Source organism: Cetorhinus maximus, unplaced genomic scaffold, assembly GCF_964194155.1.
Source record: "Cetorhinus maximus unplaced genomic scaffold, sCetMax3.hap1.1 HAP1_SCAFFOLD_547, whole genome shotgun sequence".
In the NCBI taxonomy this organism is placed as follows: Eukaryota; Metazoa; Chordata; class Chondrichthyes; order Lamniformes; family Cetorhinidae; genus Cetorhinus; species Cetorhinus maximus.
In genome coordinates, this window is record NW_027596489.1 from 229,879 (window position 1) to 257,698 (window position 27,820).

The 27,820-nt window shown below is 44.5% G+C and overlaps 1 protein-coding gene and 1 pseudogene across 2 annotated transcripts in view; both read left to right on the forward strand.

The window, feature by feature from the left end:
* On the forward strand, positions 1-24,580 carry LOC144674057 (uncharacterized; annotated as a pseudogene). The gene is made up of 2 exons (XR_013574465.1): positions 1-83; positions 23,956-24,580. The product of XR_013574465.1 is annotated as an uncharacterized LOC144674057 (transcript).
* LOC144674056 (uncharacterized) overlaps positions 5,164-27,820 on the forward strand; it is a 29,005-nt gene continuing 6,348 nt past the window's right edge. Inside the window, exon 1 of the mRNA XM_078535593.1 lies at positions 5,164-6,259. Within this exon, the coding sequence (XP_078391719.1) occupies positions 5,234-6,259 (1,026 nt within the window). The 5' untranslated portion in view covers positions 5,164-5,233. The remainder of the gene's footprint in view (positions 6,260-27,820) is intronic.

The following is a 27,820-nucleotide window of genomic DNA, read 5'->3' on the forward strand; positions in this document are numbered from 1 at the left end:
CGGATTTAAAATGCGGATTTTAGAAAGAACGAATGCGGACCCAGTGCCGAACACAAACCCGTGGACATAGAGAGGGCTGGCAGGTGACTTGGGAAGCTTCATAAACTCACGGTGTCGGCCCCAAACTCTCAATAAGGAGCCTTCGGTCTCGCGTTTGCTCGGCGCTGCGGGGGAAAGGCCTGAATTAACGGCCGCCATCTTTATAGGGTCAATATAGCGATGGGCGTATGCGCGACCGCCATTTTCTAGCGACAAGTGCAACAATGCGCATGCGCGCACCATTCCAAGGAGGGGTGTGCAATGTACTACAGGGCGCATGCGTATTTTGTATAAGGTGACAACACGGCCTGAGGGAGACATTCATCAAATGTGCGGTCACCGGGACTTTTAGATCAGCAACAATAGAATTGTAAACCCATAGTCACTCATTCGTACAGAATTTAAGCATTGCTTAAAAAAGAGACATGCTGTTGAAGGTTTTCATATTGCACTCATCTGGACAGATGCAAGAAAACCAAATTTCAAAGTGAACAACAATTTATACTGCACGAGGAAAGGGTGATGATTGGTTTGGCCAGTCAACTCTGATTGGTTAAGGCGTTGCCATGGAGAATACACCAGGGAGCGATCATCCCCCCCCCCATCCCACCCCCGTGTGCTTTTGTTTAATTCAACCAAAGGCCCCAAGCCTGGACATGTTCCTTCTGTCTGCAGAGGACAGGTCCTTGTGTATGAATATATGTAGCTTCCAGCAAGGGGAAGTGAGACACATTACGAGGCTGACTGACTGAAATTTGGTATTCTTGATTTCCTGTTGTGTGCAAGATTAAAAAATTTTGACAGAATGTCTATTTTTTAATCAATACTCGAGTGTTTTAAAGGAGGAAAGTGTGGTAGACAGATGGAGAGATGGAGGAAGAGATTTTCAGAGCTTGCGGTCGAGGGAACTGAAGGCACGGACACTAATGGTGGAACATTTAAAATAGGGAATGTACAAGACCAGAGTTAGAGCAGTGCAGATATCTCAGAGGGTAATGGGGCTGGAGGAGATTACAGAGATAGGGAGGGGCGAGGCCATGGAAGGATTTGAAAACAAGGATGAGAATTTTAAAATCAAGTTGTTGCTTCACCGGGAGCCAAGGCAGGTCAGGAAGCAGAGGGTGTTAGGGCAATGGGCCTCGCTGCCAGTGAAGACACCAACAGCAATGGTGCCAAGTTTGCGGAGCATTGAATGTGGGAGACCAGCCAGGAGTGTGTTGGAATAATCAAGTCTGGAGGTAACAACAGCAGTGATGAGAGTTTCAGCAGCAAACGCACTGAGACAGGGTGAGGTTGTGTGATGTTACGGAGGTGGAAACAGACGATGATGGCACAGATATGAGGTCAGAAACTCATCTCGAGATCAAATGTAACACTGAGGTTGTGAACAGACTGGTTTAATCTCAGACTGTTCCCAAGGCGAGGGATGGAGTTGGCATCTGAGAAATGGAGATTGTTGCAGGGACTGAAAACAGTGTCTTCAGTCTTCTCAGTGTTTAACTGGAGTTAATTAGTCATCAGGAAGAGAAGCAGGAACCGGAATGGGCCATGAGACTGATCCCAGGTTTAACTTAGTTAGAGAGGGAGAGAAGGAAGGAAGGAAACCCTGGGAGGTTTGGACCAACCATCTTCACGATCACTCATTAAATCTCCACACTGTGAGTTTTGAACACAAGGTTAATGTCTGCTATTCTGTCTGGTCGGTCAGCGGGTTTCAGATTAATGACTTGTCACGAGTAATGTCTGAAGTGAATGATCAGAGATATTGTTATCTCCAGTTGTACTAATTTGTTAAAAAGATACTGAAAGAGTTGTCCAAAACTCTCACTGGATTTCAGCACAGGGAGGAGGGAGAGTGTGTGGGACATGGATTAGAGGCTTTGGGGGAACAAGAGAGGAAAAATGTTCCATAGTATCTAGAATTGTTTGTTCTGAGTTTCTATCCTGTCCTGACAGTGATGGCTTTTGTAACTCCTTTTACAGAGAATTAGAAGACCATAAGACATAGGAGCAGAAATTAGGCAATTCGGCCCATCGTGTCTGCTCCGCCATTCAATCATGGCTGATAAGTTTCTCAACCCCATTCTCCCGCCTTCTCCCCGTAACCTTTTATCCCCTTACCAATCAAGAACCTATCTATCTTCGTCTTAAATACACTCAATGACCTGGCCTCCACAGCCTTCTGTGGCAATGAATTCCATAGATTCACCACTCTCTGGCTAAAGAAGTTTCTCCTCATCCCTGGGCAATTTTTCACATAGCCAGGTTGGGTAGATGCCAACGTTGTAGCTGTGCTGGAACAGCTTGGCTAGGTGTGCGGAAGGTTCCGGTGCACAAGTCTTCAGTATTATTGCCGGAATATTGTCAGGGCCCATAACCTTTGCAGTACCCAGTGCCTTCAAGCCATTCCTTTATATCACGTGGAGTGAATTGAATTGGCTGAAGACTGGTATTTGTGAATCGATCATCCACTCGGCACTTCTGGCTGAAGATTGTAGCAGATGCTACAGTCTTATCTTTTGCACTGATGTGCTGAGCTCCTCCATCATTGAGGATAGGTATATTTGTGGAGCCTGCTCCTCGAGTGAGTTGTTTAATTATCCACCACCATTCACGACTGGATCCGATCCGTTGGTGTGGGATCGCCTAGCTCTGCCTATCACTTGCTACTTATGCTGTTTGGCTTGCAAGTAGTCCAGTGTTGTAGCTTCACCAGGTTGACACCTCAGTTTTAGGTGTGCTTGATGCTGCTCCTGGCATGCCCTCCTGCACTCTTCATTGAACCAGAGTTGATCCTCTGGCTTGATGATAATGGTCGAGTGGGGGATATGCCGGGCCATGTGGTCACAGATTATGTTCGAGTACAATTCTGCTGCTACTGATGGCCCACAGCACCTATTGGATGCCCAGTTTTAAGTTGCTAGATCTGTTCGAAACCTATCTCATTTTGCACAGTGGTTGTGCCACACAGCACAATGGAGGGCATCCTCAATGTGAAGGAGGGACTTCGTCTACACAACGACTGTGCAGTGGTCACTCCTACTGATGCTGTCATGGACAGATGTATCTGTGACAGGCAGGTTGGTGAGGATGAGGTCAAGTATGTTTTTCCCTCTTGTTGGTTCCCTCACCGCCCATGTCATTTAGGACACAGCCAGCTCAGTCAGTAGTGGTGCTACAGAGCCACTCTTGGTGATGGACATTGATGTCCCTCACCCAGAGTACTTTCTGTGTCCTTTCCACCTTCAGTGCTTCCTCCAAGTAGTGTTCAACATGGAGGAACACTGATTCATCAGCTGAGAGAGGGCAGTATGTGGCAATCAGCAGGGGGTTTCCTTGCCCATGTTTGACCTGATGCCGTGAGACTTCATCAGGTCCAGAGTCGATGCTGAGAACCCCCCAGGGCAACTCCCTCCTGACTGTATACCACAGTGCTGCCAACTCTGCTGGGTCTGTCCTGCCGGTGGGACAGGACATACCCAGGGATGGCGATGGTGGAGTCTGGGACATTATCTGTAAGATATGATTCCGTGAGGATGACTACGTTGGGCTGTTGCTTGACTAGTCTGTGAGACAGCTCTTTCGGCACTCACCCCCACATGTTAGTAAGGAGGACTTTGCAGGGTCGACAGGGCCTAGGTCGATGCTGGGTGGTCCGTCCAGTTTCATTCCTTTTTTGTGACTCAGTGGTGGTTTGATACAATTGAGTGTCTCGCTTGGCCATTTCAGAGTCAACCACATTGCTGTGGCTCTGGAGTCACATCGAGGCCGGACAAGGTAAGGACAGCAGATTTCCTTCCCTGAAGGGCATTAGCGAACCAGATGGGATTTTACAACAATAGTTTCATGGTCATCATTAGACTTTGAATTAGGTTTTTATTAAATTCAAATTCCAACATCTGCTGTGGGATTTGAACCTGGGCCTTTGGATTACTCCTGTAGCGACAATGCCATTAATCCATCACCTCCTCCCTACTGGGGGTGATGTGCAGCAGTGTGCATGTGTGTCCACCATCTTTTTGGGGGAAATTTGCAGCAGTTGTGATCAAATCTGGAGCAATTAAAATTTCAAGTCAGGATTATGGAAATAGAGGAAGTGAAGATATCTCAGAGGGTTGTGAGGCTGGAGCAGATTACAGAGATAGGGAGGGGTGAGACCATGGAGGGATTTGAAAGGATCAGAAGTTTATAATTTAGGTACTTCAGTGAGCACAGGTGTGATGGGTGAACAAGACTTGGTGTGAGTAAGCACACGGGCAGCACAGTTTTGGATGACCTCAAGATTACAGGGAGGTTGAATGTGGGAGGCCGGCCGGGAGTGCGTTAGGATAGTTAAGTCTAATGGAAACAAAGGAATGGATGAGAGTTTCAGCAGCAGATGAGCTGAGACTGGGGCGGAGTCGGGCGATGTTACTGAGGTGGAAATAGGCGGTCTTGGTGATGATGTGGATATGTGGTTGGAAGCTCATCTTGGGGTGAAATATTTCACCATGTTTGTGAACAGTCTGGTTCATTCTCAGACAGTTGTCAGGGAGAGGGATGGAGCTGGTGCCTAGGGAGTGGAGTTTGTAGCGGGGACTAAGGACAATGGCTTCAATCTGCCCAATATTTAAATGGAGGAAATTTTTGCTCATTTAGTACTGGATGTCAGACAATTCAGGACAGTGTGTGACTTGGAGGGGAACTTGGAGGTGATGATGTTCACATACACCTGCCAACCTGGTCCTTCTAGGTGGTGGAGGTTGAGGGTTTGGGAAATTCTGTCAAAGTTCTGGTCAAGTTCCAGATATATAAAATCCCTCTGCTTTACCCGGTACCTCTCCCACCTCTATCTCTCTCTCTCTTTCTCTCTTCCCATAGAAGCCAGGGTTTTGCTTATACCCAGACTGGGTGGCAGGTTCCCTTCCCTGAAGGACATTAGTGAACCAGTTGGGTTTTTATGACAATCCATCAGCTTTGACAATCCCTTTTCCCTGTGCCAGCCCACAAATTACCTGATTCATTCAGCTCAATTTCACAACCTGCCTTTGTGTTTTTGTGGGTTCTCTCTCACTCCCTTTTTTCTGTTTTAAATCAATTTCACAGGGTGTTAGAAGGGGAGGATTTGCAGTCAGGAAACTCAATCCAAACATCACATCAGGATCTGATGCAGTCGCCCAATTTATCGTAACCTGAATGTCGTTGGATTTTGAACATGGAAGGAAAAGGCATCGTTCACAGTGGGGAGAAACCGTACACGTGTTCTGTGTGTGGACGAGGCTTCAGCCGATCATCTGGCCTGTCAGAACATAATTGCAGTTACAATGGGGAGAAACCATGGAAATGTGGAGACTGTGGAAAAGGATTCAATTATCCATCTGACCTGGAGAGACATCGGCGCAGTCACACTGGGGAGAGACCGTTCACCTGCCCTGAGTGTGGGAAGGGATTCACTACTTCCTCCCACCTGCTGACACACCAGCGAGTTCACACTGGGGAGAGGCCATTCACCTGCCCTGACTGTGGGAAGGGATTCATTGATTCATCCAACCTGCGGAATCACCTGGAAATTCACACTAGCCAGAGGCTGTTCACCTGCTCCGAGTGTGGAAAGAGATTCATTCAGTCATCCCACTTGCTGAAACATCAGCGAATTCACAGTGGGGAGAGACCTTTTAAATGTCCAGACTGCGGGAAGTGCTATAAAAGCTCCAGAGACCTGATATCCCATCAGCTTCTTCACACTGACGAGAGACCTTTTAAATGTCCAGACTGTGGGAAGTGTTTTAAAAGTTCTGGGGAAGTGATGTTCCACCAACGTGTTCACACTGATGAGAGACCATTCAGGTGTTCTCACTGTGGGGTTGGGTTCAGGCGATCATCTAACCTCACTGTACACCAGCGAGTTCACACTGGGGAGAGGCCGTTCACCTGTTCTGAGTGTGGGAAGAGATTCACTCAGTCATTCCATCTGCTGACACATCAGCGAGTTCACACGGGGGAGAAACCGTTCACCTGCTCCGAGTGTGGGAAGGGATTCACTCAGTCATCTTACCTGCTGACACATCAGCGAGTTCACACTGGGGAGAGACCGTTCACCTGCTCTGAGTGTGGGAAGGGATTCGCTATCTCATCCACCCTGCTGAGGCACCAGCGAATTCACACTGGGGAGAGACCATTCACCTGCTCCAAATGTGGGAAGGGATTCACTCAGTCATCCCACCTGCTGACACACCAGCGAGTTCACCAGTAACTACAGTGATTGGATTTTACTGTCAATCACATCCAGGACTGAATCATGTTCACTGGGGTCTGTTTCTGCTGATAATAAACTCAAGCCCAGTTATCGGGGTTAATATTGTGATTATAAGTCAAATAACTCAGCTCTGTATCAAACGTACTGTATTAAACATATTAATTAAGAGCAGGAGTAGGCCATTTGACCCCTTGAGCCTGCTAAGCCAGTCAATAAGATCATGGCTAATCTGATTGTGGCTTCAACTCCACAAGCAGCCGATCCCCGATAACCTTTACTCCCTTAGCAGTAACAGGAAAGTGCTGTGTAAAGCAGGCTAAGTTCTTGTTTTCTTGTAGTTTAGACAGGGTAAATTCACTCTCTGTTGTGAGAGCTGAGTAGTTAATTTGCTAACTGGTTGAATCTGGTTATTCCAGCCCCTGTTCAGTTGGCTATAAATACAGGCCTCTTCAGAGCAGCTAAGGAAAACGAATGCATACTTGGAGTTTGGTGAGAGGGGGAGTTCGGTGAAGTGGAGGGTGGAGATGTTCATTTCCTTTTTTTATGTTTCTCACACTGTTGGAATTGGTTCTTGCTCTACTACAGGGAAAGGAGCTAGCTGTTTGGTGAGTAACTGGTGTGTGGTTAAGGCCTATTCTATTCTTAAGGTTTAAAATAGTATTCAAATTGGAGGTAAAGTTAATAAATATATTAGAAAGCATTATAAATAGGTGATTAATATAATTGAGTAATTATTTAAAACACATTAAGGATGGCAGGACAGGTGATGTGTCAATCACAGAATCACAGAATTATTACGGCACAGAAGCCGCAGATGCTACAAGCCTTCCTCAAGCCCGAAAAATATCCATTGGCCATTACCCTCTGTTTCCTATTACTCATCCAATTTTGTATCCACGTTGCCACTGTCCCTTTTATTCCATGAGCAATAAGTGTGGCGCTGTATCAAATGCCTTTTGAAAGTCCATGTGCACCACATCAACAGCATTAACCTCATCAACCCTCTCTGTTACCTCTTCAAAAAACTCCAGCAAGTTAGTTAAACATGATTTCCCCTTTTGAAATCCATGCTGGCTCTGCCTCATCAACCCACATTTTTCCATGTGACTGCTAATTCTATCCCATATAATTATCTCTAGAAGCTTCCCAACCACTGAAGTTAAACTGATTGGTCTGTAATTGCTGGGCTTATCCTTACAACCTTTTTTGAACAAAGGCATAATGTTTGCAATTCTCCAGTCCGCTGGAACCTCCTCTGAGCCTAGGGAAGACTGAAAGATTATGGCCAATACCCTTGTAATTTCCACTCTTACTTCCTTCAATATCTTTGGTTGCATCTCATCCGGTCCCGGTGCCTTGACAACCGTAAGTATTGACAGTTTATCCAACACTTCCTCCTTATCAATTTTGAATCCTTTTAGTGACAAAGTTTCCTCCTCTGTCACCGTGGCCTTGGTAGCATATGCTTCCTTGGTCAAGACAGGTGCAAAGCATTCATTTAACACCTCAGCCATGCCTATTGCCTCCCTTTGCAAATCCCCTTTTTAGTCCCTGATCAGTCCTATTTTCCTTTGACCATCCTCTTACTATTTTTGTCTCAATAGGTGACTTTGGGATTCCCCTTTGTCTTGGCTACCAGTCTTCTCTCATAATCCCTCTTTGTTTCTCTTATTTGCTTTCTCAGCTCTCCTCTGAACCTTCTGTATTCAGCTTTGTTCTCTTTTGTATTTTTTACATGACACCTGTCATAAGCACACTTTTTCTACTTAATCTTGATTTCTATCTCCTTTTTCATCCAGTCAGCTCTAGATTTGTTTTCCCTACCTTTCCCTTTGGAGGAATTATACCTTGACTGTGCCCGAACCATTTCTTCTTTGAAGGTAGCTTATTGTTCAGCTGCAATTTTTCCCACCAACCTTTGGTTCTAGTCTATCCAACCCAGCTCCGTTCTTGCCCCATTGAAGTCTGCTCTCCCCCAGTTAATAATTCTTACCCTGGATTGCACATTGTCCTTTTCTAACATCATCCTAAATCTTACTATACAATGATCACTGTCTCCTAAATGTTCCCCCACTGACACTTGATCTACTTGGCCCACCTCATTTCCAAGAATCAGGCCCAACAGTGCATCCTTTCTTGTTGGACTGGACACACACTCCTGTAGAAAATTCTCCTGAACACACTCTACGAAATCTTGGTCCTCTCCACCCTTGACACGACCATTGTCCCAGTCTACATTCAGGTAATTAAAGTCCCCCATTATAATTACTCTATGATGTCTGCATCTCTAATTTCCCTGAAGATTTGTTCCTCTGCATGCTTCCCAGTGGTCTATAGACACCGAAGAACGTAATTGCACCTTTTTTGTTCCTTAGCTCTAGCCAAATTGATTCTGTCCTTGAACCCTCTGGGACATCCTATTTCTCCAGCATAGCAACGCTCTCCTTAACCAATACTGCCAGGCTTCCACCTTTTCTTCCTTTTCTATCTTTTCTGAACATCTTTTACCCGGGAATATTTAACACCCTGTCCTGCCCTTCCTTGAGGCAGGTTTCTGTTATCACCACAACATCATATTTCCACATGGCAATCTGCACTTGTAACTCCCCAATCTTATTTACTATATTCCATGCATTCACATACATGCACACTAACCCTGATTTAGTCTTTATGACTTTCTCCCTTACTCCGACTCCAACTATTAACTGGTTATTCTATTTTCTGATGCTATCGGTCTCTCCCCGCATTTTGTGCACCCTGGTATTCCTCTCTAATGCTCTCTCCTGGTTCCCACACCCCTGCCTAGTTAGTTTAAAGCCCCCGCCCCCACCCCAATGGCACTAGCAAAACACCCTGCAATGAACTCAGTCCCAGCTCTGTTCAGGTGCAGCCCATCCGGCTTGTACTGGTGCCATATTCACCAGAGCCAGTCCCAGTGTCCCAGCAATCTAAAGCCCTCCCTCCTGCATCATCGTTCCAGCCACACATTCATCTGTCTTATCCTCGTATTTCTGTACTTACTTGCACGTGGCACTGGGAATAATCCAGAGATTACTACATTTGAAGTCCTGCTTGTTAGTTTTTGACCTAGTTTTCTACCCTCCATAAATCATCCAAAACTGCTGCCCATGTCTTAACTCATGGCAAGTACCAATCCTCTATCTCTCACGTACTTGCTGACCCATATTGGCTCCGAGTCAAGAAATGTCTTTATTTTAAAATTCTCATCCTTGTGTTCAAATCCCTACATGCCCTCGCCCTCCCTATCTCTGTGTCCTTCTCAAACCCCACGATATCTCTGCTCCTCTAATTCTGGCCCCTTGTAGATTCCCAATCAGAATGGCTCCACCATTGGTGACCGTGGTATCAGTTACAAAGGTCCCAAGCTCTCGAATTCCCTCCCTAAACCTCTCCGCCTCTCTATCTCACTTTCCTCCTTCAAGACCCTTCTTAAAACCTACCTCTTTGACCAAGTTTTTGGCCATCTGACCGAATGTCTCCTTTTGTGGGTCAGTTTCATATTTTGTTGCATAATTCTCCTGTGCGATGTTCATGTTGAACTGCTATATAAATATAAGTTGTTGTTGTAGTAGTCCATACATAGAAAGAGACAAACTCCTCTTGTATTTTTCACCCGGATATTTTTTTCTCTGTAACATTTTTTTATGAAGCTACACAACTGATGTGAATAAAGTTTGTGATGGTAAAAATATGTTCACCCCTCAGGGAACTGAACGGCATTGACACACACAGAGGAACATGTACAGACATATACACCGAGAGTGACAGAGGCCTAAGGAGGGACAAACACCCAGAAAACAAGGATGTCACCAACCTGGCCAATTATTGTTCCATTTCAGACTGAAGATTTAATGAATGTCTGGCATGAATGGAAATAAGAAACACGGAATTTGGATGGTTTTTATTCCATTTAACCGATAACTAATTCTGCAATTGGTTATAATCAGGAATGATGAGAAGAAGAGTTGACAGGTTTCCAACTTGTGTGAAGAGAACCCACTGGATTTCAAACCCATCGCCTCAACCACTCGGCCACAACTACTTGGGAAGGATGATAGAATGGACATGGAGTGTTACAGAGAAAAACGGTATTCGGTCTGTCCAGTCTGTGCCCTTCCCCCACCCTTTCCTGGTCACCTGTAATTTACTGTCTCTCCTCATTCTCCCTACCAGAATGAAACACTGCACAGCTCAGCTGCCCCTTGCCCACATGAAGAACTTTCTGGAACAACCTAGCAGAGCAAACAACCCAAAACTTTAGCAGTGGTGGGATTCAAACCCACACCTCCAAAGAGAAAAGATCCTCACTCCAGTACCATTCACTGCTCGGCCACACGACCACATTCACATCTGGAACATTCAAAATGACTAATAAAATCATGAAAGATGTTTTGTTGTTGTGAGCTGTGTTATTTGGTAGAATTAGAGTGAAGTGTGGGATTGAGCCAGAGCCTAAGTCACCCACTTAAAGGACTGGAAGAGGGGGAATCTTGTCACGAATGTAGAGTTGTGATGTGGTAGATTTTGTAAAAGAAACTAACATTTCTTTTAAATGGGCACAAGGAACCTTAAAAATAGCTGCTAAAGGTCACCTGACCTTTTACAACTGCAATATTTGCCAAGCTCTAGGAGGCTTCAAGTAAATTGGAAAAGGACCTACCCAGACATGTGATGACATTTGAAATCCAACGCGCATTTCCACAAGGGTAAACTCATTGACAGTGGTTTCCCTGGAGGTGTGAATAGCTCTTTCCCATCTCACCAAACCTCCCAGAATGGGAGTCATTCAAGTTAATAAACAGATTAACAGTTTTCTTTATTAACGCTGTTATTTCTTTCTTTAATTTAAGTCTTTTGGTGACATTGTTACTAAATTTGGAATCCACTGTCCCTCTTTGCTCTTCCTTTGCAATGTAAACCAATTTAGATTTGTTTCCAGTCTTGTCATTTCAAAAGGGTCCAGTCCATATTCAATAAAATGTTTGTTGATGGCTTCCTGTTCTTTCTTCCTTCTAATGTCATGATGGTGTTCTGTGAATCTAGTTCTTAATCTGTTCCTTGTCTCACCTATGTATCAGATTTTGCAATGTTTGCATCGGATTATATAGAAAACATTGTTGTTCATATGTGATTCTGTGGTTTATAGAGGTGTTTTCCCTGTGTTGATTTTTTGTCTTGTTTTCAGGACGTTTAAGTGCTTGAATGTTATACAGTTTCTATTCCCACAATTTGTTGTGGTTTGTGTGCTCACCTTGCTGCTAACAAAAAGATCCTTTCGGTTTTTATTCCTTCTAAAGGCTGTTATTTTTTGCTTTAGTGAGTCGATTCCTTCATTTAAGTTTTCAAAATTAGTTTTAATTACTTTCTTTATATGTCGGATCTTATTGCAATATCCCATAATAATTGGTATTTTCAGGGCCTAATCTATTTAATCTTGGAGGGTTGTCTAATTCTTTCCAAAAGTTGGATTTGATATGTTTAAGGAACCTTTTTGCGTATCCCCTCTGCCACAACGCAGTGAATAAGGTATTGACTACACTGTTAAATCTACCTGTTCTGTACAAATGCCATGGAATCGCAGCAGTTGTGAATTCACTAATCCATGGAAGGTGTGTTTAGCATGTGTCTTTTGGTATGTAGTCATGTGTGTGTGGGTCTGTTGGTTTGAAGAAAACCTTTGTTGCTAATTTGTTTTGTGTTATCTTCTTGTGTTAGTTTGAACTCTGTGGTGTTTAAGAAATTAATTTTATTTCTGTATTTATTGTTTCAATCTGGTTAGGCACCAGTAACTTTTTGTTCAAAGTAGACAATATTTGAAATCCCAAGTACTGACTAAGAGAATAAAATTACAAGCTTCCACGGTTTTAAACAAACAAGTTAAACTTTATTATACAAAGTCAGAAAAGTAAAACAATTGACAATGTCTATCTTATACTCTAACATTCAGAATTAACATGAGAAAAATATGAAGTAACAGGCAACTGTGGTCAAACATAGTCAAACACATTAAATGGCAGACAACCAAGACAGTTCCCACAGATTTCTCAGCAACGCACCCAGATGGCAGTGTTCACTGTGAGTCACACAATCTCGTGAAAACTCCATCTCCCTCACAAGGGTCTCCACTTTCAAGAATCTAGCCTCTGACATCCCTCAAAGCTGCTCTGACTCAGATTGCCTCAATAACTGCACACCTCCCAATGGTTCAATCCCTTCTCCTGAGCCCGCGCTGCCTGTCCCACTCTGGACACGTGCTGGAACTCCCAGGGAATGCTAGGCCTCCTAGTCCTCAGTCTCCAGCCAGAAAACATCACAGAGAGACAGATAAGTTCACATTTCTTAACATTGCTGTAACTTTGATTTTGATAGTCAGATCGTGATTGTTTGTAGATTCCTCCAGTTCTGTATCTGTGTGAGACCAAACTCCTCACGTATCATCTAGAAATCTGTAATAACATAATGGTAGCTTGGAACATTCTTTGAAAACACTCTTCCCATTCCACCACACATTTATATATTAACATGGGGGGAGGGGCAGGGGTGTGCAAATTTTTTGCGAGTGGCTATATCTTTAATTTGAAGATTGTATTCTCCATCTGAATTCAAAGTTGTTTTTTGTTAGTCCCAGATATAATAATCATATTATAGCTTTGGCTGGTGTATGAGATTGTGGAAATTTATTCAAGATGTTTTGGATGACTGGAATCCCTCTGTTTCTATGTTGCTTTCCAAACTCTCAATTTCCATTGTGAAGAGTGTGCTGTCGGGAGGGTGCGGTAAGGGATTTTTCTGAGCGGTAAGTATCCTTAATGTGATTGGGGTAATATTGAGCTGGGGTGGGGGTGTTCAAAAATGAATCAGTGTGTTCTGCCATTCTGTATGATTCACTGCCACAGCCTGTAATGATTGAAATTTGGAGGATTTCTCATGATACCATCAGGTGTCCAGGTGTTTATGTATTTTGTGAAATGTCCTTGGTTGTGGCTGCTGTCCCTTTAGGTATTCCATCTGTTTTCGATTCATGTAGTTGGAATCTTTAAGTTCTGTTAGTCTGTCCTTAACTTTTTTTTGTCTCTGTTGATACATGGACTTAGTTCACTTGGTGCAGTAATCTGTCTTGTTGAGTTGTCTGTTTGCTTCAATAAGGTTTTGTTGTCTGTCCATATCTATGTTACTGCCTTTGCTGGTTTTATGACAATATCTGTATTGACTTTTAATTCTCTGATCGCTTGTCTTTCTCTCCTCATGAGGTTTTGTTTACCGTTTACATCAGGGATTCTCTCGATTCCTGACTTGCTTCGATGAAGTCAGATATTTCAGTGTTCATTTCATTCTCTGGAGGAATCCAATCTGATCTGTGCGGTGAAGGTGGCCTATCTGAAATTGAGTAATCAGATAAGTCGTCTTGTGTGATTTTTCTATGGAATTTCTCTCAGTCTGTCTGGGTTTGTGTATTGTATTATTTCACACGACTAAAAAATGTGGCCTCTGTTTCGGAACTTATCTGGTATTATGGTGGGTTTAAATGATTTGGCAATGTGAATAATTGTTCGATTCAGATTAAGACACTCCTTTTCTATGGCTTGGACACTTTCTGGTTTAAATATTTCACCCACCCAGTGAATACAGAGTAATGATGGGTTTTGTGTGGTTAAGTTTCCAGAATCTGTTTTTCTGGCTTGTGCTGGGGGGTCTTGTGATTGTTCAATTCCCCTCTTTCTTGGGTAGGTCTCCACCCGGGTGGTGTGGTTGGTGAGCTGGACGATCCATATTGGCATTTGCATTTCTCTGTCACCCTGTACCCGGAGTCTTGACCCACACAGGACCAGTTTGTTGTTAATGTTTCTCTGTCACCCTGTACCCGGAGTCTTGACCCACACAGGACCAATTTGTTATTTGTGTTTCTCCGTCACCCTGTACCCGGAGTCTTGGCCCACACAGGACCAGTTTGTTGTTTGTGTTTCTCTGTCACCCTGTATCTGGAGTCTTGACCCACACACGACCAGTTCGTTGTTGGTGTCGGGGTCTTCATGGCCTCGCACGGCTCATTTTCTGCTTTTCCAGGGATCAAAACCATGAGACACAAACTCTTGGCCAGTCCCATTGTGCTCTGTGAGAGGGGAAACTCCTCGCCAGTCCCTTGTTGGGGGTCTGCTGTTTGGGATTAATCACTGTTGGGTGACATGTTATGTCCAGCGACCTCGTGGATCCCATTGAGACACCCGGGGCGGTGCCATCAAAACCTCGTCCTTGTGGCTGGGGTGGATTTCCTGCAAGATGAGGGACTCCATGGTTTGGACCAAGCTCACGGCTGGTCCGACATGCATTTCCCACATTACAGAGGGACTACACTTCAAAAAGACTTCACTGCCTGTAAAGCACTTTGGAACATCCTGAAGCTGTGAAAGGTGCGATATAAATGTACATCTTCCATTCACAGAGGAGAGAAGGACCAAAGCCAGAAAAGTCATTAACAGAACATCAATCAGTCTCCTCTTTTCTTAGAGAAATCATGGACTCGAGCACTGTGTATTTGACACTAAGCTGATTTATTTAACCTTTATCCAGAATATTTAACTCCAGCCCAGTTACCGGGATTATTAACATCAGCAAAAACAAACCCCAACTGTCAGAATGAACATGGTTCAGTCCTGGATGTGATTAACGGCAGAATCCAACCCCTGCAGTCACTTGTGAATACACTGGTGTGTCTGCAGGGTGGATGAATGACTGAATCCCTTCCCACACATGAAGCAGGTGAACGGCCTCTCTCCAGTGTGAATTCGCTGGTGTTTCAGCCGGAGGGATGGGTGAATGAATCCCTTCCCACACGTGGAACACGTGAATGGCCTTTCTCCAGTGTGAACTCGCTGGTGTGTCAGCAGATCCACTTTGCTTTTATAGCTTTTCACACAGTCAGAACATCTAAAAGGTCTCTTTTCAGAGTGAAAACGCTGATGTGAAGTGAGCTGGGTTAGTTGAGTGAATCCCTTCCCACACTTGGAGCAGGTGAATGGTTTCTCCCCAGTGTGAATTCTCAGGTGTATCAACAGAATCTTTCTGCTTTTAAAGCAATTTTCACAGTCAGAACATTTAAAAGGTCTCTTGACAGAGTGAACAAGTTGATGTGAAGTGAGGGTACTTAACTGAGTGAATCCCTTCCCACACTTGGAGCAGATGAACGGCCTCTCTCCAGTGTGAACTCTCTGGTGTCGCAGCAGGTTGGATAACTGAGCGAATCCCTTCCCACAGTCAAAGCAGCTGAATGGCCTCTCCCCAGTGTGAACTCGCTGGTGTATTAGCAGATTCTTTTTGCTTTTAAAGCTCTTCTCACAGTCACAACATTTAAATGGTCTCATGTCTGAATGAACAAGTTGATGTGAAGTGAGGTTAGTTAGTTGAGCGAATCCCTTCCCACAATCGCAACAGATAAACGGTCTCTCCCCAGTGTGAATGCGTCGATGAGTTTCCAGCTCAGAAGGGGATCTGAATCTCTTCCCACAATCCCCGCAGTTCCACGGTTTCTCCATGGTGTCGATGTTCCTGTGCCTCTCCAGGTTGGATAATCAGTTGAATTCTTGTTCACACACAGTACACTTGCACAGTTTCTCCCTGCTGTGCATGGTGAAATCTTTGTTTCAGGTGGTGTAACAGGTTAAAGCTCCTTCTACAGTCAGTTCACTGGAACACACTCACTGTGTGTGTGTCTCGGTGCTTTTCCAGTCACACTGATGTTTCAAATCTTTACCCACAGACAGAACAGACAAATATATCTCCTTTCACAGTCAATGTCCAATGATATTTAGGCCTTGATGAATCGAGTGACGCGGTCAGATCTTGATGTGATGTTTGGTTTGAGTTTCCCGTCTGCAAATCATCTCCCTCATCTCCCCTGTAAAAGGAGTTTACAAAAACCATCACTGTAAGTACAGGATAGAAACTCAAAACAGACAATTCAAGTTTCTTTGGGACATTCTTTCCCCAAACATGTGGTCCAATCAAACTAAAAGAAGCTCAAATCAGCAACAAAGTCCCAATAAAAGCAAAGGGAACCTTCCGAACTAAAGCAGAATGTTTTTTCCAGTGCCTGTGAGACACTCTGTACCCTGAGGTGCCCACTGGTTGTGGGAGGTATCAAGCGTACCGATGGACACCGCATGTTCCCTCTCCAGGGACACGCGGGCACGGACAAGACCATGGAAGAGACGTCGGCAGCCAGTGTGACCACCTCCATGTGTGTCACCCATCCTGGATCTGCAAATTCATGTTTTAACCTGGCCCATGAACAGTTTCAGGAGAAGATTCTCTGACTTACCCACTCCCCCTCCACACTGGTCAGACAAAGATTCAAAGAATGGGACAGCAGTGTCACCAAAGGTTAAGGATCATCCCCTTCAGGTAACTTTACAGGGGCTGAAACCTCTCATTCTGAATATATAAAAGGCCCATGAACTCCTCTCCGCTTCAAACATCACCAGCAGCCTGAAAGTGGGTAAAGCTGCTGAAAAACCTGTTTCCCAAGATAATGCACACTCCGGGCACTTGGACCCGGTTGGGAACAGGCACGCTGAAGCCCCACCTACTATTTCGTCATCAAGCCCTGCGCCCATGCGCCCTGCTCCCCTCTGAAACAAGATGGCGGCCGTTAATCTGGGTCTAGTCTCGGTTAAAAGCTCCGGAGCTGCAAACCCAGGACTTGCAGGTCTCTGTTCTGGGTTTGAGGCCTTCACCGGGTGTTTAAAAACCTTCCCGACCAGCCGCCGGCTCCATTGCTCCCGTCGCGTATCCACATCCTCATCGGCTGCAGAGGAGACCGAGGAGCTTCTCTCCCCAACGCCATCACTGACACTGCGCATGCTCCAAACACTGTCCGGCATTGCGCCTGCGCACCGCTCGCTAGCGGTCTGGATAGGTCACTTCACCATCGCGTGGAATGCTGGGAAAAGGCATCGCCATTGCTTGCCCAATGAGAAATGGTCATTTTGTGCTACGATGTGGAGATTGGGGCAGTAAATTGAAATTTGGGGCACTCAATAAAATTAGCAATCAAATTATACAGTAACCTGAATGTGTAGACCACCTATGCACCCAATAGAAGGGAAGTGGGAATTGGCCATTTAAGTGCCATCGATACTTAATGAGGAGGACATTATTCTCCATGTCTTTAGTGAACATTAACATGCAAAGGGAGAAATGAATGACCTTTAAACACCTCGTCCACTTGGCACAGAACGGTTTGAATCTCATTCGAAACCACATGAAACAAAATAATGACAAATATTAAACTATTTACAAAATAATTTAAAAATATATACATATATTGGGACGGGGTGGGGCGGTGGCATCGTGCCGATGTCACTAAACCAGTAATCCAGAAGGCCTGCTAATACTCTAGGGACTTGGGTTCAAATCCCACCACAGCAGCTGGTCCAAGTTAAATTCAATTAATAAATCTGGAATTTAAAGCTAGCCTCAGTAACGGTGACAATGAAACCATTGTCGGTTATCATTTAAAAAAAAACATCTAATTCACTAATGCCTTTTAGAGAAGGAAATCTGCCATCCTTACATGGTCTGGCCTACATGCAACTCCAGATCCACCGAAATGTGTTTGACTCTGAATGGCCCTCTGAAGTGGTGTGGCAAGCCACTTGCTTCAAGGGCAGTTGGGGATGGGCAGCAAATGCTGGCCTTGCCCAAATGCCATGAAATAAAGTTTTTAACACCCGCGCCACTGAATGGCTACAATTTCAGAAGGAAGTGAAGACAGAAGGTCCAGAAAATCTGCAAGACAACGGTTCCCCTTCCAAAGAAAACAAACCCAACTTCACCTAAACTAATTGAAATCCCTCATCTCTCGTGAATCTTTTCTACATACTCTCTAATGCGTCACATTCTTCCTGTGGTGAGGTGGTCAGAATAGGACCCAAACCTGTGCCTGGTGCCAAGTCAGTGTTTTTTTGAAGTTTATTCTAACTTGGTTGTTTTTATACTTAATTCCACTATTCATAAAGCCCATGATTCTGCGTGATTTATTCACTGCTTTCTCAGCCTGCCCTGTTACCTTCAATGATTTGTGCACATAAAGCCCCAGGTTCAACTGCTCCTGCACCATTTTACACTTGTATCCTTTATTTTCTATTGTCTCTGATCGTTCTTCCTCCAAAAATGAATCATTTCACACCTCTCTGAATTAAATTTTATTTGCTACTTGTCTGCCCATTCCACCATCTTCTCTATATCCTCTTAAAGTTTCTCACTATCCTCCTCACTGTGAACACAACTTGAAAATTTGGTTTCGTTTTCAAATTTTGAAATTTTGCCCTGCAGACACAAGTCTAGGTCATTAACATATGTCAAGAAATCAGTGGTCTTAAAATTGACTCCTTGTGATCCCACTGTCTACTTTTCCTCAATCTGAAAAAACAATCATTCTCCATGCATGTTGTTTCCTGCCGCTCAGCCAATGCTGCCTCTGCCCCATGGTCTTTAACTTTATTGACAAGCCTGTTACTTGGTACTGTATCAAATGCCTTTTAGAAGTTCATGTGCACATCAATTGTGTTACCCTCATCAACATTCTCTGTTGCCTCATCAATAAAACTCAAGCAATTTAGTTCAACACGATTTGTCCTGAACCAATCCGTGCTGGCTTTAATTAACCCACAATTGTACAAATAACTTAATTTTGGCCTGAATTGCCGCTTCTAAATGCTTTCCCACGTCGAGGTTAAACTGACTGATCTGTCAGTGCTGGGGTGATCCTTCCATTTAAGATCAGTAAGGATTTAATATTAGTGAGAGGAAGTGTGAGGAAAAAGCGAGAAGTGATGAAATTGTAACTACATTTGAAGACACTGATAAATAGCTCAATAATTAATCAGATTTCAAGACATAAAATACTGGTAAAAATCTAAAGTATGATTAAATGAATTAAATTATTAATAAGTGTCAGTCAGAGTGCTTGGAATGGAGAAACGAACAGTACTGAATGCTTAAAATATGAAATGAAAACATTAAAAACTGGAAACACTCAGCAGGTCTGGAAGAATCTCTGAAGAGAGAAACAGAATTGACGTTTCAGGTCTGAGAGCAAGTGAAAGCGGGGAGGTGGGGAGAACAGAAGGGAAGGTCTCTGAAAGGCTGCAGGGCGAGATAGATTAGGTTTCATGATGCAAGGTCAAAGGGAGTGGTAATGGGACAAGTGAAAAGACAAAAGATGTGTCGATATGAGGCGTGAATTGCGCCATCACAACCGTCTGATTGCAAAGTAAAGAAAATAAGAGAAATGAGAAAGGAAAACAAGGACGAAAAGAAACAAGAAACAAAATGGGGGCAGAGATTATGACAGAAAATTGTTGAACTCAATTTTGATTCTCCAAGTCTGTAAAGTGCCTCCTTTTGATCTGGTAATGAACTGTTACATTTCTACCCATGCGCAGTTCAGATGAAAGGTCACAGAGTTGTCACGTTAACTCTGTTTCTCTGTCCACAGATGCAAATCTGCTGAGGATTTCCAGCATTCTCAGTTTCATGACGGGATTGTAGACTGTGAGAGTTTGTAAAGGTAGAGATTGTCCCAAATTAATTTGCCACATCGACAACAAATGTCTGGGCCTCATGACACTCCAGTCTCACTACTTTACTTTATATTTGGGTCTGGGGGGAGAATGTTCACCGTTTTGTATTCAGTCTAGGGGGAGAACGTTCACTGTTTTATATTCGGGTCCTGTGAGCATCAAAAGAAGAAGCTTGAGGACAGTAGCTGCATTTTTGGTCTGACTTTATACAAAATAAACTATCCTGGTGTGAGGAGCAAACATTATCAGATTTGCTGCAGTCAGTGAAGGCGAGTTTGAAGCTAAATCCTGCAATTCTGTAAATTTAAACTAAAAGCAGACAAGCAGAAATCTGCTGATGGTTAAAGGGGCAGGGGTGGTTGTGGGGGGAGGTGTCCGGAGGAAGTCTGACACACACAGCATAGGGTGAGCAGGGGAAAGGGGAGGAATTACTTGGTTAAACGTTGGGTGCCAGGGACAATAGCAGAAGGTGGGAATCACTGGGAATGGAGCAGCGGAATAGACACATCAGAGAATCATAGAATGTTGCAGCACAAAGGGGGCCACTCGGTTGTTCGTGTCTGTGTTAGCCCCCTGAAGGAACAATTTACCTAATGACACGTCCCTGCCTTTGCCTCGTAGCCCTGCAACTAAACAAGATTTAAACAAGTCTTAAACAAAACTTGTATGAAACAAGATGTTTACACAAAGGGGGAGCAGAAAGAAAGAAAATAAACTTGTTGACATGGTGAATGAGGGTGGGGGGGTGGGGGGGGGAGTTGGGGAGGGGATGTGCAGGATAATGTACCTGTGCAGGTTAGTGAGGATCCCCAAAGTCCATCAGCCGTCTGCATGCAGTGTTTATAGGGCCCTGGGGGAGGGGAGGAAGAGTCCATTTTGGACACAGCACAGGGCGGGAGGTCACCCCTTCCCCACTCTCCTGGTGACACAAACGACTCACCTGGGACTGTCCCACACCTGGGCCGAGCGGGGGTCAAGGTGCAGGAAGCTGCAAGCTGATAGGTTGAGCTGTGAACTGGGCGGAGTTGGGGATTTGAGTGACAGGTCTGGGGCTATGTCAGAGCAGTCACTGCTCCCCCTTTCCTCGTGGATGTTTCACTGGAGTCGTGTTGGTGAGTGTTTCTGAACCCTGTCTCACTATTCCGGGAATGGAGGTGGATTGGAAGTTGTTGTGAGTGTTGGATTTTATTGTTTCTCCTCATTCTTCCCGCTTCTCCAACTCCCAGTTCCAGGCTGAAGGTCCCGGTGATTTTGGATGCCGGGAGGTTGTTAGTTTTGGCAACAAAAGCAGAAAATGCTGGAAAAACTCAGCAAGTCTATCAGCATCTGTGGAGAGAAAGACAGAGTTAACGTTTCGTGTCCGTATGACTCTTCTTCAGAGTTATTTTGTTAGTTTCGGCATTGGTATGGGTGCGCAAGTGCAGAAACGCGGCTTAATTCTCCTGTAATAATGGCGGCTGATCCTACCCTGAATGCACCGCGGGATCGAATACGGTCTATCTCCATCAGCAGGGACCCAACCCGCCTTCATTTCACTATTTTGAATTTAATTTTCCATTTTCCGTGTAGTCTGCAAGTCCGTTTAAGAATTCCTGTAATTTTCTGCAGTTCTTCACCTTCTTACCTCTCACTGCGCCATTGTTGCCATCCGCAGATTGCGACAACCGACCTTCGATAAGAAAATAAATAACATTTAGATAGAGCGGTTTCTTGGCCCATAGCATTGTGGGAACTTTAGCCGCCATTATTCATCGGCTGCCGCTGAGCGTTTTCGTGCAGTTTGCAGGCAGGTCAGTGACCTGAGCTCCTAGCTCTGTTTCTTAATCGGCTTATGCTGCCTGACAAGCTGGATATTTGAAGTCTTTTATATTTTCATTTCAGATCCAACATTGCAGAGTTTTGCTTTCGTTTCATTGTTTTATAGGACTGAGTTTAGAAACACAGGCAGACCAATTCGGATAAAATCAAAATATTGGGGATGCTGGAAGTCTGAAATCAAAACAGAAAATGCTGGAAAAAAAACTCACCTGGTCTGACAGCAGCTGTAGAGAGAGAAACAACCGAGATTTTTTGTTAACTCCATTCTTGGTATTTGGGTGTCACTAACAAGACCAGCAGATATTGTCAATCACCAGTTGTGTGATGGTCAGGTGTTGGTGGGCCTTCTTCCTGAACCGCTGCAGTCACTGTGGTGAAGGTTCTCCCACAATGCTGTTTGGTAAGGAGTTACAGGATTTCCACTCAGCGATGATATATATCCAAATCATCAAGGACAAGTTGTATTTATGTAGCACCCTGGATAGAACAAAACCTTCCAATGTGTTTCACAGGAATATTATGTTGCAATATTTAACACTAAGTCACATAAGGAGGCATCAGGGCAGATGATCAGAGGCTTGGTCAAAGAAGTAGGTTATAAGGAGCGTCTTAAAGGATGAGAGGGAGGCAGAGAGGTCTAGGGAGAATATTTCAGAATTTATGGCCTGGGCAGCTGAAGGCTTGGTCACCAATGGTGGATCAATTGAAATCAGGGATCCTCAGAAGGCCTGAATTAAATGACTCCAGATATCTGGGAGGGATGTAGATTGGAGGATATTATAGAGATAGTGAGGGTGAGGCCACGGAAGGATTTGAGAACAAGGATGAGAATTTGAACATTGCGGAGCTGCCTAACGAGAAGCCGATGTAGCTCAGTGAGAACAAGGGGTGTTGGATGAACGAGTCTTAGTGCGAGTCAGGACAAGGGAAGCAGAGTTTTAAATGACTCCACCTTTATGTGAGGAGCTAGTAATAGTCCAGTTTAGCGGGAACAAGGGAAAGGATGAGTTTCAGCAGCAGATGAGCTGAGGCAGGTGTGAAGTTTGGCAAAGTTACTGAGGTGCAAACAGGCGGTCTTGGTGATATGTAGTTAGAGGCTTAGCTTGGGGTGAAATATGACACCAAGATAGTGAATAGTCTGAAACAAAAATAAAAATACCTGGAAAAACTCAGCAGGTCTGGCAGCATCTGTGGAGAGGAACACAGTTAACGTTTCGAGTCCGTATGACTCTTCAACAGAACTAAGTAAAAATAGAAGAGAGGTGAAATATAAGCCGGTTTAATGGGGCGGGGGCGGGGGGGGGGGGGGGGTGGGGGGCGGGGGGGGGGGGGGGGGGGCGGGTGTGGGGGGGGTGGTGGGGAGACAAGTAGAGCTGGATAGAGGGCCAGTGATAGGTGGAGATAAGCAAAAGATGTCACAGACAAAAGGACAAAAAGGTGTTGAAGGTGTTGATATTATCTAAGGAATGTGCTAATTAAGGGTAGAAAATAGGACAAGCAAGGTACAGATAAGCCCTTGTGGGGGTGGGGTGGGGTGGGGGAAGGGATCGAAATAGGCTAAAAGGTAGAGATAAAACAATGGATGGAAATACATTTCAAAATAATGGAAATAGGTGGGAAAAGAAAAATCTATAAAAATTATTGGAAAATATAAGAGGGATCGGAAAGCGGGTGGGGATGAAGGAGTGAGTTCATGATCTAAAATTGATTGTTGAATAGTCTGGTTCAGTCTCAAAGTTGTCAGAGAGATGGATGGCATTGATGGTTAGAGAGTGGAGACTGTAGCTGGGACTGAAGACAATGGCTTCAGTCTTCCCAATGTTTAAATGGAGGAAATTTCTGTTCATCCAGTACTGAATGTCAGTCAAGTCAGGACGGTTTGTGACTTGGAGGTGATTATGTTCACAGATACCTGCTACCCTGGTCCATTTAGCTGGTAGATGTTGTGGGTTTGGGAGATTCTGCCGAAGCTCTGGTAGAGTTGCAGATGTGTAACATCCCTCTCCTTCACGCCCTGGTTCTCCCATCTCCCTCTCTTTCCTCCCCTAGATTTTGTGGTTTTGTATAGGCCCTGTCCAGGGTGGGTTCCCTTTCCTAATAGGCATTAATGAATCCATTGTGTCTGAAAGCTTTCATTGTCACTTTTCCCTCGTGCCAGTCCCACAAATTACTAGATTCATTCAGCTCAATTTCATAACCTGCCTTTGTGTTTTTGTGGATTCTCTCTCACTCCCCTTTGCCTGTTTTAAACTACTTTCACAGGGTTTGCAGTCCAGAATCTCAAACCCAACATCACATCAGGATCTGACGGTGTCGCCCAATTTATCGTAACCCAAATATCATCGAGTTTTGAACATGGAAGTTAAAAGCCTTGTTCACAGTGGGGAGAAACCATATACGTGCTCTGTGTGTGGACGAGGCTTCAGCCGAACAAATGACCTGTCGAACCACAGCCACAGCCACACTGGAGAGAATCCATGGAAACGTGGGAACTGTGGGAAGGGATTCAATTACCCTTCCCAGCTGGAAATTCATTAAAGCACTCACACTGGAGAGAGGCCGTTCACCTGCTCTGAGTGTGGGAAGGGATTCACTCAGTCATCCCATCTGCAGACACACCAGTGAGTTCACACTGGGGAGAGGCCGTTTACCAGCACTGTGTGTAAAAACGGATTTGCTGATTCATCCAACCTACCGAAACACCAGCGAGTTCAAAGTCAGGGGTGGCCGTTCACCTGTTTTGAGTATGGGAAGGGATTCATTCGGTCATCCCACCTGCTGAGACACCAGCGAGTTCACAAGTAACTGCTTGGGGTGGATTTAGTTCTTAATGATATTGTTGTCTGAAGCATATTCATTGGAGTGTGTTTCTGCTGATGTTAATAAACTCCAGCCCAGCCACAGATTCTGAATAAAATTCAAATAAATCAGCTTTGCGTTAAACATAGTGTGTTGAGTCTTTTTAATATCTTTAACACAAGTTTGTTCCTTTTGAAGGGCTCTCCCTCTCGCTTGTCTCCTCCATCCTCACCTCCAGCAACAACGTGAGGATCTCATGGAGCTTCTTTGTTTCTAAGATTGAGACAATCCGATCAGCTGCCTCTGCTGCTTCCCTCCCTTCCACTGGCCCAACAGGACAAACTATGTCTGAAGATCCCACTTGCCCAAGCCCTGAACACACATTTTTCACGAGTTTCTCTCCCGTCTCCCCTCATGCCCTCTCAGTGCTCTCTCTGTGCACCACCTGCTCCATCGACCCTATACCCACTAAACTATTGACCAAACAACCTCCCCATGCCTACTGACATTCACAACAGTTCTCTCTTTTCAAGTACTGTCCCACTCTCCTTTAAATCTTCCATCATTACCACTGTCGTTAAAATAACAAACTCTTCACTTCTCCATCTTTGCATGCTGCCGCCCCATTCCCTGCCTCAATTTCCGTTGAAAAATACTTAAACGTTTTGTAATCTCCCAAATCCATGTCCATTTTTCTCTGAACTCCAGGTTTGAATCTCTCCATTCAGGTTTCTGCCCCGCCACAATTCCAGAACAGTTATTTTGAAAGCTATATGACTGTGACAAAGGTAAACTTTCCATTCTGGTCTTTCTCGACCTGTCTGCGGTGGGCCACTCTCTCACAGGCCTTGATTTCCATCTATTGTTCTGAATGATTAACAGCATTAACCTTCTCCCTAAACTGTCCAAACCATTTATTGAAACTAGGGAACCTTCTTGTTCTAATGGTGTCATTCCATGTCTGCATTCATGCCTTGAAGTCAGCCCTTGAATTGTATGTACATTGTTTCATCATGTCCGCACATTTCAGTAACAAATGTTGAAATGTCTACTCCACATCCACAGGGTTTCATCTGTTTAAAGTCACAAACAGAAAGGTCCAGTTTTCTTCTGGAGTTTGAGAGAAATTAGCTTTCAGAATGATGCAGAGTTTCAGTCAATGAGGGAGATCCGGGCTCAGCCCCGCCCCTCATTCACTCCGATTGGTTGGAGGACCAGCCTCTCCTACTCGACTATCCTGCCCCACCCCCTCTTCCTATTGGCCCGCAGCTGCCATCAATCAGCCGGGCATCGTGAGCTGTTACGTGAGAGGTCAGTGTCGGGGGCGGCCCCAGAGCCGAATCTGAACCAATGAACATTCTCCACTCTCTTCCGGCTTCTCTCCGGCACCAACCTCAAGCAGAGAGCAGGAGACTCCGAGCATGCGCTGTTCACCCGGACAACCCGCAGCAGATAGAGCGGTTTCTGTGGCGCGCCGGATTGTGGGTATTCCGGCCGCCATTATAGACAGTGTCTCAGTTAATCTTTGTCTGAACCTGGGGAAATGAGGATGGGGTTTCTGTTAGCATAGGGGCTGAAGAATAATAAATACCATGTTCGAGCTCCAAAGCTTCAGACCAGAGTTGAAGGGCAAAAAGGGAATTTACACAGGGGGGCAGACGTAAAGATGAGGTATTAAATGAATACTTTGCACCTGTCTTTAGCAAGGAAGAAGATGCTACCCAGACCATGGTAAAAATGCGAAGTAATTTGGACACTAGATGGGTTTAAAATTGGGAAAGAGGAGGTATTGAATATCTTATCTGTACTTAAAGTTGTTAAGTCGCCAGGACCAGATGAGATGCATCCATGGACACTGCACGATGTGAGTTGAAATTGCGGAGGCACTGGACATAATTTTTCAGTCTTCCATAGACTCAGGGGTAGTCCCCAAGGACTAAAGATTGCAAACTTTACACTCTTGATCAAAAAAGGGCGTAAAGATATGCCCAGTGACTACAGACCAATTAACTCCTAGAAACAATAATTCTGGACAAAGTTAATCATCACATTGACAAATGCAGGTTGATTATGGAAATCCAGCATGGATTTCTTAAAGGAAAATCATGTCTAACTAATTTCATGGAGTTTCTTGAAGAGGTAACAGAGAAGGTTCATGAGGGCAATGCGATCACTATGGTGTACATGGACTTCCAAAAGGCGTTTGTTTCAGTACTGCACAAAAGATTTGTGAGAAAAGTTAAAGCTCAGGTTACAAAAGGGACAGTAGAAACATGGATACAGAATTGGCTGCATAACAGGAAACAGAGAGTAGCAGTTAGTGGATATTTTTTGCACTGGAGGAAGGTTTGTAATGGAGTTCCACAGCAGTATGGTTATGGGACCATTGCTTTTCCTGCCATACATTAATGACCTAGATCTTGGTGTAAAGGCAACATTTCAAAATCTGTCTAAAATACAAAACTCAGAAAATCACAAACTGTGAGGAGGATATTGTAGAACTTGAAAAGTTCATAGACAAGTTGGTGGAATGGGCAGAGAGGTGGCAGCTGAAGTTCAATCCAGAGAAATGTGAGACGATAAGTTTTGGCAGGAAAAGACAGTATAAATTTGGGGGTACAACTCTAAAGGGGGATGCAGAAGCTGAGGGACCTGTGTGTATATGTGCCTAAGTCATTGTGGCAGGGCAGGTTGAGAGAATGGTTAATAAGTGATACAGTATCCTGGATTTTATGAATAGGGGCACAGAGTACAAGAGCAAGGAAGTTATGCTGAGCTTGTATAAGACACTAGTTAGACCTCAGCTGGATTATTGCTTACAGTTCTCGGCACTGAACTTTAGGAAGGATGTGAAGGCATTGGAGAGAGTATAGAAGAGGTTTACGTGAATGGTTCCAGAGTTGAGAAACTTGAGTTATGAAGATAGATAGGAAAGGTTAGCATGGTGGCATGAGAGAAAAATGCTCAGAGGAGATTTGATGGAGGCATTCAGAATCATGAGACGACTGGATAGAGTCTATAGGAAGAAACTGTTCTGATTCGTGAAAGGATCAAGAATGAGAGGGCACAGATTTAAAGAAGTTATTCAAGAAGCAAAAGCGATATGTGGAGAAATTTCTTATGCAGCATTGCAATTAAATTTTGGAATGCACAGGTTGAGAATGTGGCAGAGGCAGGTTCAACTGAAGCATTCAGGAAGGAATGAGACTGTTGTCAGAAATGGGAGGACGTAAAGGTGGGAGAATGGGACTAGGTGAGTTGCTCTTTGGGAGAGCCAGTGCAAACACGATGGACCAAATGGCCTCCTTCTGCGTCATACCAATTGTGT